The 11,774-nt window shown below is 50.2% G+C and overlaps 1 protein-coding gene across 1 annotated transcript; it reads right to left on the reverse strand.

Moving 5' to 3' along the window:
* Positions 1–1,255: 1,255 nt before the first annotated feature.
* Positions 1,256–10,208, reverse strand: TUBB1 (tubulin beta 1 class VI; the record flags this gene model as incomplete). Its single annotated transcript, XM_080716478.1, has 4 exons — positions 1,256–2,334; positions 3,663–3,773; positions 4,697–4,805; positions 10,152–10,208. The coding sequence occupies 4 exons, from the start codon at positions 10,206–10,208 to the stop codon at positions 1,256–1,258; spliced, it is 1,356 nt and encodes a 451-aa protein (XP_080572604.1).
* Between the last annotated feature and the right edge of the window lie 1,566 nt (positions 10,209–11,774).

Consider the following 11,774-nt stretch of genomic DNA (forward strand, 5'->3'; position numbering starts at 1 on the left):
GCGGCCATTTCTGCGTAGAGCCTACCTTTGAATGGGCGCCATGCGTGCAAGGGAGCATGTGCAGGGCCTGGGGGAAGGTGACTGCCGGGGGGAGTGAAAAGAGCACTTTCCAGGCGCCTGGAGAAAGCCAGGGATGGTACTGATGAGCTCCTGGGATCTGATGCTAATAAGTGTAGATAATCTAATACTAATTTAAAAAAAAAACACAGATACACAGAGATATATGTTGACACATAGAAATAAAGATCAGAGGATTGGAGCTCTTTAGTTTTGCTTGTTTTTTGGTTGTTTTTCTGGTTGCTTTTTACAGCGAAGGCTTTTCTTTCCTGCCTTTTTCTTTATGTGTCCAGGTGCACCCAAGGTCTACACAGTTTTACACAGTTTAATAGCAGATGTTGACCCTGTAGCTCCCCTGAGCCATGCAGTCACCTGGCTTTTTTTAGAGTCCAGCGGGAATTACAGAGAGACTTTTAAAAAGAGGCTTTCTGAATTCAGAAGAGGCTAACGTGAGGGGCCCTGGCTGCCCCAGGACGCCGGGTACCTGTTGAAGAGTGAACAGCAGCTGGCGACCTGTAATCCCAGCACTTGGGAGGCTGAGACATAGGATCACAGGTTTAAGGCCCATCTCAGCAACTTAGCAAGGCTCTCGGCAATTTAGTGAGACCCTGTTTTTTTTATTTTTTATTTTTTGGTTTTTTTGTTTGTTTGTTTGTTTTGGTGGTACTGGGGGTGGATCCCAGAGGCTTTCTCCCTCTGGGCTATACTCCCAGACCTTTTTTTATATTTTATTTGGAAACAGGGTCTCACTAAGTAGCTGAGGCTGGCTTCAAACCCGTGCGATCCTCCCGTCTCAGCCTCCCAAGCGCGGGGGATTACAAGCGGGCGCCACCACGCCCGGCTCAAGTGAGACCCTGTTTAAAGGAAAAACTAAAATCGGGCTGAGGGTGCAGCTCAGAGGTACAGTGCTCCTCGGTTCAGTCCCCAGCATCACACACACAGCAGTGAGAACAGGGGCTCCTGCAAACCCACAGAGCGGCCTGGAAGGCTTAGCCATGCAGTCAATACATGATTTCAACACCGGGAACAAAGGTGGCACTTTGCGGTGAATTCACTCCGCTATTAAAACATGAAAGTCAGCGCAGTGAGCTTCGGGCATCGACCTCCCTGTTGGCGGCCAGGGCGCTGGTTGCTGGGAAGGACGCGGGTGCCCCGGGCTCGTCCTGTCCAGCCCCAGCTCCTGGGCAGCCTCTCCCTTTCACTGCGCCTGACCTTCGGCCTCCATTTCTGCTGCCTCGGAGGCCTCGTCGCTCCCCTCCACGGCAGCTCCGGCGTCCTGATACTGCTGGTACTCGGACACCAGGTCGAGGACGTCGCGCTCGGCCTCCTCAAACTCGCTGATGTCCATCCCTTCGGCCGTGTACCAGTGCACGAAAGCTCTCCTCTTGAACATGGCTGAGAACTGCTCGCACACCCTGCTAAAGAGCTCCTGGATGGCCGTGCTGTTGCCGATGAAGGTGGCCGCCATGTCCAGCCCCCGGGGGGGGATGTCACAGACGGCCACCTTGACGTTGCTGGGGATCCACTCCACGAAGCAGTGGCTGTGCCTGGTCTGCACGGACAGCAGCTGCTGGTCCACCTCCTTGGTGGACATCTTGCCCCGAAAGATGCAGGCCACGGTCAGGTAGCGGCCGCGGCGCGGGTCGCAGGCCACCATGGCGTTGCGGGGGTCGAACATCTGCTGGGTGAGCTCGGCCACGGTCAGGGCGCGGTACTGCAGGCTGCCCGGGGCGGCCAGGGGCGCGAAGCCGGGCATGAAGAAGTGCAGGCGCGGGAAGGGCACCATGTTGACGGCCAGCTTGCGCAGGTCGGCGTTGAGCTGGCCCGGGAAGCGCAGGGACGTGGTGAGCCCGCTCATGGTCAGCGACACCAGGTGGTTGAGGTCGCCCAGCGCGGGCGCCGCCAGCCGCAGGGCGCGCACGCACAGCCCGTGCAGCGCCTCGTTGTCCAGGCAGAAGCAGGCGTCGGCCGTGTGCAGCAGCTGCTGCGCCGCCAGCACGGCGTTGTAGGGCTCCACCACGGCGTCCGACACGCGCGGCGACGGCAGCACGCTGAAGGCGTTCAGCACGCGGTCCGGGAACTCGTCGCGCACCCGGCCGAGCAGCAGCATGCCCAGCCCCGAGCCCGTGCCGCCGCCCAGCGAGTGCACCAGCTGGAAGCCCTGCAGGCAGTCGCAGCGCTCGGCCTCCCTGCGCACGGCGTCCAGCACGGGCTCCAGCAGCTCCGCGCCCTCGGTGTAGTGGCCCTTGGCCCAGTTGTTGCCGGCCCCCGAGCTCCCTGCGGCCGGGGCAAGAAGGGGAGACGGGCCCCAGGTTACCTGCGGCCAGGAGGGCCGAGGGCTCTCAGAGAGGGAGAGGGCGCCCCCAGATCACATCCCCAGGGTACCTGAGAGCACTCAGAGACAGAGAGGGCGCCCCCAGGTCACATCTCTAGGGTACCTGCGGCCAGGAGGGCCGAGGGCTCTCAGAGAGGGAGAGGGCGCACCCAGGTCACATCTCTAGGGTACCTGCAGCCCTGGCCGAGGGCACTCAGAGAGGGAGAGAAAGTGGTGGTTCACACGTGTAATTCCAGCATGCAGGAGGCTGAGACAGGAGGATCTCGGTTCATGAACAGCCTCAGCTACTTAGTGAGGCCCCTTACAACTCTGTGAGACACTGTTTCAAAATAAAGAATAAAAATAGGGCGGGGGTGGGGGGCGCATGCTTGTAATCCCAGCATTTGGGAGGCTGAGACAGGAGGATCTCGGTTCGTGGACAGCCTCAGCTATTATTTAGTAAGACCCCTTGCAACTCAATGAGTCCCTATTTCAAAACACGGAATAAAAAATAGGGCTGGGAAGCCAGGCGTGGTGGTCCACGCTTGTAATCCCAGCGTTGGGGAGGCTGAGACAGGAGGACCACGGTTCACCGACAGCCTCAGCTACTTAGTAAGGCCCCTTTACAACTCAGTGAGACTCTGTTTCAAAATAAAGAATAAAAATAGGGCTGGGGGTGTAACTTGGAGGTAGAATGCCCCTAGGTTCAATCCCCAGTACCGAATAAATGGGGGCAGAGGTTTTCCCCAGGGTTACCTGCAGCCAGGAGGGGCAGGAGTGGGGGAAAGATGAGGTGAACCTGGGTGTGCTGGCCCAGGCTGTAATCTTACTACATAGGAGGATGAGACAGGAGGATCACAGTTATGGGGTCAGCCTCAGCAAGGTAGCAAGACTCTTAACAACCTAGCAGACCTTGTCTCAAAAAATAAAAAGGTGGCGCACCCTTGTAATCCCAGCACTTGGGAGGCTGAGACAGGAGGCTCACACAGGTTCGAAGCCAGCCTCAGCTACTTAGTGAGGCTCTCAGCGACTTAGTGAGACCCTGTTTCCAGATAAAGTATAAATATAGGTCTGGGAGTGTAGCCCAGAGGTAGAAGGCCCCTGGATTCCACCCCCCAGTACCACCAAAATACAATAAAATAAAATAAAGTAAAAAGGGATAAGGGTATATCTTGGAGGTAGAACGTCTCTGGACTCATTTCAAAAGGAAGGAAAGAAAAGAGGGAGGGAGGAAAGAGGGAGAAGGGGGCATCCTCTTCTCTTCCTGGTGGACCCTTCTAGAAAAACCTACCATAGACAAAGTTGTCAGGTTGGAAGAGGGCTCCTAACTTGCTGGACCGGATGCTATCCATTGTCCCGGGTTCCAGGTCCACCAGGATAGCTCGGGGCACGTACTTCTTACCTGTGAGGGGGAAAAGGAAGAAGTCAGCACATCTCATTTCTCCTAAAATGTAACGTTTCATCAAATTGGAGCCTTGTTCCAAAACACGTGGGTATTGAAGAACGGGGCTCTGGTAGGTCAAGATCTGAACATCTCTCATCCTCTATCCCAGCAGCAATCCCGTGAACCTACGAAACATCTTAGCCAGATGTGGTGGCCCACACTTGTAACCCAGTACTTGGGAGGCTGAGACCGGAGGGTCACAAGTTCGAGGACAGTATACTAAGACTCTCATCAACCTGGGGAGCCCTTGTTTCAAAATAAAAATAAGACCAGGCACAGTGACGCACGCTGGTAATCTCAGCATCTGGGGGGCTGAGACAGGAGGAACGCAGGTTCGAGGACAGCTTCAGATACTACTTAGGCCATTTGCAGTGAGAACATGTTTCAAAATAAAGAATAAAAAACAGCTACAAGCTCAGAGACAGAATGCCCCTGGGTTCAATCCCCAGTTCTGCAAAAAATAAGTAAGTAAATAAATAAATAAATATAAAAAATAGGATTGGAAGTGTAGTTGGGAGGTAGAATGCCCTTGGGCTCAATCCCCACTACTAAAAAAATAAAACAAAATGCCTGGGGTAGGGGGCCAGGCTTGTCTGCTTTGCGTGTGGTCCAGCCAATGCCAAATCTCCTGCCCCTTCCTCTTGGAAGGATTCTGGCCACCATTTACAGATCCACAGGGAAGGCAGGTGCTCATACTGTGTGTGGCTGGGTAACTCCCCCAGCTCTGCCTCTTGGCGGAGCAGGGATCCCACTCTGGAGAATCTACCACCCTGCCCATCCACTGCCCAGTGTGTTGCCTGGGTCACACACGCCTCTGCGCCTCTGCTGGGTCTCAGTTGGGCCCACCAGCCCCAGCCCCAGCCCCGGCGGCCATAACCTACCATAGGCCTCGTTGTAGTACACGCTGATTCTCTCGAGCTGCAGGGCAGAGGCTCCCAGGTCACTCCCGGTACAGCTGATTCCGTGTTCCTCGCCAATCACCTCCCAGAACTGAAAGAGAGGCACAGTGTGGAGAGAGGGCAGGCTCTCGGGCCCTCTGCCTCCCCAAGACGGTCTTCTTCCTGTTCATAAATGACCAAGACAAGCCGGGCGTGGTGGCACACACTTGTAATCTCAGCATTCAGGAGGCTGAGATGGGAGGGTTGTGGTTTGAGGACAGCCTTAGCTACTTAGTGAGGCGCTCTGCAACTCATTGAGACCCTGTTTCAAAATACAGAATAAAAATTAGGATCCTGACATGGTGGCACACACTTGTAATCCCAGCATTCAGGAGGCTGAGACAGGAGGATTGTGGTTCGTGGGCAGCCTCAGCTACTTAGTGAGGCCCTCTGCAACTTAGTGAGACCCTGTTTCAAAAATACAGAATAAAAAAAAAAAGGGGTGTAGGTCAGAGGTCAAATTCCCCTGGGTTCCATTCCCAGACCCGCAAAAAAAAAAAAAAAAAAAAAAAAATTAGGTCTGGGGGTATCACCCATGGCTTCCATCCCCAGTATCACACACACACCAAAAAAAAAAAAAAAAAAAGACCAGAACATATTTCCTTTTTGCCTCTACAAAGTGTGAATAATAAAAAGAAAGACTACTGTATACCCACCTGATCTCCTGAAATGAAATATCAAATACATAAAATATGAAATTGGATTTCGCCTCGATTCAATTCAGGCCGTTGTACCCCTTAGAGCTGCCGTTTTAAGAATCAGACAACGTATCTCTAATTTCACCTTCTCGTGCTCTGAGCTAGGGAAGTGTGGATCCCATTACATGAAAATAAACTGAATTCTTATCAGATTTCACGATGATATCTCATTCCACTTGGGGGCTTTCTTTTCATTAAGTTTTCCAAAAGAGTCCGTAACCTGGACCTGTACGCATGCGCTTTAAGTACTGTGCGCTTTGGGCGCTCAGAGATGCGCAATGAACGCACTGCACTTCCAGTCACACGGACACTGTCTACTAATAGAGCCACGTGCCCATCGCCGACTACAGAAGCAGTTACGGGAGGCACCTTTTGATCACCCTGGAAAGGCAAGTATTAAAGTGCAATGAAAATATATTTGTTTATGTCAAAATCTCCAAGAATGTTTTCCCCACTCTCTCTTGTAAGTGAAGCCTCTACTCCCACCCTGGTCTTAAAAACAGGCTCTATTTTATTATTTTTATGGGGGGGGGTACGGGGATGGAACCCAGGGGCATTCTACCTATGAGACATACCCCCAGCCCTATTTTTTATTCTTTATTTGGAAACAGGGCCTCACTGAGTTGCAGAGGGCCTCACTAAGCTGAGGTTTGTCTGCGAATGGCGATCCTCCGGTCTCAGCCTCCCGAATGCTGGGATTACAAGCGTGCGCCACCACGCCCGGCAGGCTCTATTTTATAGTAAGCTACGAGCATTGTTCAGGGAGTTGAAGAGTGAATAAGTTGACGTTGGAAGACACCACAAATTAGGCGTGTCTTGAAATTCTCATGGCTGGGACTCTGGCCATTAGACAGCACAATCCTGGACCGAGAGCTGAGGCCCTATCTCCACCAGACACTTCCCGTCCAGGGTCTCTCTCTCCTCTATTATCTTCCAAGGTCCGCACGGCACATGTCATCCCCCAGCACAGCGGCAGGAGGACTGAAACTACTTTTCCAAGCAGTAACTGTTCCTTGTCCCAGGTTTGAAAGACCTACATGTAGCCTTAAGGTTTCTTTTGTTTTGTTTTGTTTGCAATACTGGGGATGGAACCCAGAGGCATTTTACCTCTGAGTTACACCTGCAGCCCTATTTTTTCTTCTTTATTTTGAAACAAGGTCTCACTAAGTTGCAGAAGACCTCACTAAGTAGCTGAGGCTGTCTGCTAACCTCCATCCTTCTGTTTTAGCCTCCCAAATGTTGAGATCACAAGCGTGCGCCACCGCGCCTGGCTTAACCTTAAGTTTTCAGAGCAGCATTTCTTGAAGTAGCCAGGAGGTAACCCCGGCATGGTGGTGCTTGACTGATCTGTCATCCCAGTACTTGGGAGGCTGCAACGGCAGCACCACAGGTTTGAGACCAGCGCTGACTTAGTGCGGCCCTCTGCAACTTAGCGAGACCATGCTTCAGGCTAAAAAATAAAACGGAGCCGGGCGTGGTGGCACACACTTATAATCCCAATATTTGGGAGGCTGAGACGGAGGATCAGGGTTTGTGGACAGCCTCAGCTACTTAGTGGGGCCCTCCACAATTTAGGGAGGTCCTCTGCAACTTAGACCCTCTGCAATTTGGACCCTGTTTCTAAATAAAGAATAAAAAATAGGGCTGGGGGCATAGCTTGGAGATAGAATGCCCCTGGTTTCCATCCCCAGTACCACAAGAAAATAAAATAAATTTAAATTTAATTTTTTTTGTGTGTGTGGTACTGGGGTTCCTGGAAGCCCTTCTACCTCCAGGCTACACTCCCAGACCTATTTTTACATTTTATATTTGTTAACAGGGTCTCCTAAGCCAGCGCACGTGGCTGGCTTCGAACCTGCGCGATCCTCCTGTCTCTGCCTCCCAAGCGCGGGGATTAAAAGCGTGCGCCACCACGCCCGGCTAAATTTAAATTTAAAACAGGGCTGAGAGTGTAGCTTGGAGGTAGAATGCTCCTAAATTCAATCCACAGTACCAGAAAATAATATATATGTGTATATATATATATGTATATATATATACATATATATGTATGTATATATATATATATATACATACTTTTTTTATACACACACACACACACACAGAGTAGTGAGATTCACAAAGTAAAATGGCAGTTCCCAGGAGCTGGAGGGACCAAGGGATGAAGAGGTAGAATTGGATGGGGGACAGTTTCAAGTATTTTTGTTTATTTGCTTGTTTGTTTTGTAACAGGGATTGAACGCCAGGAAACAGGAGCTCGCTAAATTGCTAGAGCTGGCCTCCAACCTGCGGTCCTCCTGTCTTGGGCTCCCAAGTTTACAGATTACAGATGTGTGCCACCATGCCCAGCTGAGTTTCAGTTTTATAAGATAAAAAAATCATTCGGGAGATTAGATATACAACCGTGTGAACCAGCTTAACACAACTGTACTATCCACAAAAATTGATAAGAAGGTAAATTTTATGCAAAGTAAATTTTACTGCACCCAAAAAGTTTTTTTTTTTAACCCTCTCGTTCTTTTACTGCTATGTATATTTCACAGTATGGCTAGAACACACTTTGTTTATACAGACACCCATCAATGGACACTTGGGCTGTTCCATTTGGGGGCTATTGAGAGGAATGCTGTGCCAGGCGTGGTGGCGCACACTTGTAATCCCCGCGCTTGGGAGACTGACACAGGAGGATCGCACAGGTTCAAAGCCAGCCTCAGCTACTTAGTGAGGCTCTCAGCTACTTAGTGAGACTCTATTTCCAAATAAAATACAAAATAGGTCTGGGAGGATAGCCCTGAGATAGAAAGCCCCTGGGTTCCACCCCCTGTACCACCAAAAATAAAGAGGAATGCTCTTACAGAAAAACTAAAAAAACTAAGGTCTTTCAGTGTAGGTGTTGTAAAACCTTCCTTTTAAGGGCTGGAGATTCAGCACAGTAGTAGAATGCTTTAGCCTCTCTAGCATGGATAAGTGCCCTGGTTTGATCAACGCCAAAAAAAAAAAAAAAAAACCTGCAAAACTTTTAATGCAGTGTGTCCTTTTAGTAAAAGCCTTTTTTTGTTTGTTTTGTGTTGTTTTTCTAAGGATTGAACACAGGGCCCTGCACATCCAGGCAAGCACGCTACCCCCAAGCAGTCGTCAGCCCTTTTTTATCTTATTTTGAGACAGAGTCTTGCTTAGTTGTCAGTGCTGGCCTCGAACTTTGAATCCTGCCTTAGCCTCCCAAGTTGGTGGGAATACAGGCCTGTGCCACCGAGCCCCACAAAGGCAATTTCAATATAACAAACAGAATAAATTAGATAGGTTTATACATTCCAACTGTTCCTCTTAAATAGGATTGGAGATCTTGGGCTCCAGTGCCTGTCTGCTTGGTTTTAGCCAATTGAATCAGATACTTTGTAAAATTTAGGCAGAGCAGGCAGAGAAAAGAAAAATTCATCTCAAAGGTTGTCATTTAATTATGCACAAAGCTTCATTTTGGGTATAACTCTTTAATTTTCTATTGCAGACTAAATTAAATTTTTTTCTTTATAACCTATGAGGGGAGAGGGGAAAAAACACTATATCAACAAGGTATAAAAAATTTCTCAACAAACTTCAAAAACCTCTTCTGAGATAAATGACTGTTTAGGTATATGAGAAGTTCATTGCTCAGATGCCCCAAGAAAAATAGTTGATACATATTATCTGCAGGGCACTGCGGACAAAAGTAACATAAATTAAACTAACCCTCTAAGTATTAAGCCGCTTGCCGTTCCTAGATCTCTGCAGCTAAAGACCTTGTGTTTTGTTTTGTGTGGTACTGAGGATTGAACCCAGGGACATTCCACCTTCAAGTTACAGCTACTCTCCCAGCCCTTTTTATTTTTTATTTATTTATTATTATTTTTCCGTGGGTCTGGGGATGGAACCCAGGGGCATTAGACCTCCAAGCTATACCCCTTGCCCTATTTTTTACTCTTTATTTTGAAACAAGGTCTCACTGAGCTGCAGAGGGCCTCACTAAGTAGCTGAGGCTCCGCGAATTGCGATCCTCTGGTCTCAGCCTCCCAAATGCTGGGATTACAAGCTTGCGCCACCACGCCCGGGATTATTTATTTATTTTTATTTTATTTTATTTTTTGCAGTACTGAGGATGGACCCAGGGGCACTCTACCTCTGAATGCCTGTCTTAGCCTCCCAAGTACTGGCATTACAAGCAGGGTCCACCATACCAGGCTTTATCTTTTTTCTTGTTTTTTATTTTGAAAGAAGGTCTTGCAAGTTTGCTGGGAGTCTTGCTAAATTCCCGAGGCTGGTCTTAAACTCCTTCCACGTCCTGAGATTAAAGGTGTGTACCACCATGCCTGTCAAGATCTTCTTTAATAAACCAAATATTAGCCAGGCGTGATGGCGCATTTGCAGTCCCAGTACTTGGGAGGCTGAGACAGGAGGATCTCAGGTTCCTGGCCAGCCTCAGCTACTTAGGCCCTCTGCAACTTATCAAGACTCTGTTTCAAAATAAAGAATAAATAATAGGACTGGGGATATAGCTCGGAGGTAGAATGCCCCTGGGCTCCATCCCCAGTATTGCAAATAAAATTTTATTTTTGGCAAGTGCTTGCAAAATGCATAGCCCTTCGTTTCCCCAGACCAGCTGGGCTATTTCTTGACTGGCTGCGTCCGTGGACTGTGGCTCGCAGGCATGGTCGGCCTCCACCTACCTTGGTTCCAATCTGGTTACCACATTGGCCGATCTGAATGTGCACAATTTCCCGCATCCTTGCTTGGAGCCCGAGGGCAGGTCGTCTCGGGGTGCTTTGACTCCGACGTTCACTGGCTGAGTCCAGTACCACTCTGGTCATCCCTGTGGTGAATAACCAAGATACCCGCCCAGAGGGCCAAGGGTGTGGCCAGCCGGGAGCCCAGCCTCTCTCCCGTCTGCTCTCATCTTTCTGGAAGGGGGTATGTTTCCTCTCCCAACAGAATATCGCCAGTCATTTCCTAGCAAGGGGGTACAGGGCCAGAGGCCATTTCTGCACCATGCCTGGAGCCGGCTCTGCTCACAGGCCTTGCCACGGTCTCTGGGCTCTGGCACTGGCTTGGATGGCCTGCGTGCCCACCGGGCACTGAGGTGACGAGGACCACCTGCAGAGCGCTTTCCCCTGAGCCATTCGGTCTAAACCCATCTTTGGCCCCGTTTCCTAAGGAGTGACTTGAAAACCACTGGTGGCCACAAGGTGACGTTGGGAGGGGACCCCAGGGGCAGTTTTTGGTTGTAAACCTTAATGTGTGTAGAAAAAAAATTACTAGTGCTTATAATACAGGCAGTCATGCCAGAAGGGCCCCTTTTGAACTTGACCAAAGTTGTAGAGGTGACGTCCACTGCTCTGGGCCCTGCGCACTCCTTGGAGGAAGAAGGTCTCTGAGTTCAATTCCCAGGACCAAGATGATAATAACAACAAGTAAAATATGACCGGGGGTGTCACTTGGAGGCAGAATGCCCTTGGATTCAGTCCCCAGTAACACACACACACACCACACACACACTCACACACGCAAAGATAGACTCAGAGAAACCACTCAGCTGGAGCGGGGCGTGGTGGGCACGCTTGTCATCCCAGCATCTGGGAGGCTGAGACAGGAGGAGCTGGGCTCTCAGTGAGACCTTCTGCAACTTAGTGAGGCCGTTTCAAAATAAAGAATTAAAAAATAGGGCTGGGGATGTAGCTCGGAGGTAGAATGCCCCTGGGTTCCATCCCCAGTACGCAAAAAAAAAAAAAAAGAAGAAGAACAAAGAAAGAAAAAAGAAAAATAAAGGAAAAAAAAGAACCCACTCAGCTCCTGCGGAGCTGGCCCATCCTTCTACTCCAGGCCTAATCTCCCTCTTTCCTCACGGCAGCCCCTGCCTGCCAGACACACATCCCCCCCAAGCCGGAAAACAGCTCCGCCATCACCCCAGGCTGCTCCTCTCCAGAGTCCCCTCCAGGTGCGCAGGACCAGGGCACTTAAATCTGCAGTGGCCGCAGGCTGTCCTGTCTGCTAATTGCATAGACCACAGGCCTTATCTCCCTGACCCTGGCCCCTAAGTGTCCCAGAAGTGCCTGACACACAACAGCCCCTCAGTCAATGTTTGTTGAGTGTGGGCCAGCTGGGCACGTTTGGTCAGGGATGCTCAGAAAGGCAGTTTTCTTTCAAGCCAGTAATGTATTTATTCAAGAGGACTGGCGCCTAATGGCGGGGTGGGGACTCGGTGCCCAGGGCCGTTTTCCTCAGGCTGAAAGTATAAACTGATCCAAGAATAAACTGATCCAAGAAACCTGGCCATCAGGAGCGGATGGAGGGGG

Source organism: Muscardinus avellanarius (genome assembly GCF_963383645.1).
Source record: "Muscardinus avellanarius genome assembly, chromosome: 19".
NCBI classification, from domain to species: domain Eukaryota; kingdom Metazoa; phylum Chordata; class Mammalia; order Rodentia; family Gliridae; genus Muscardinus; species Muscardinus avellanarius.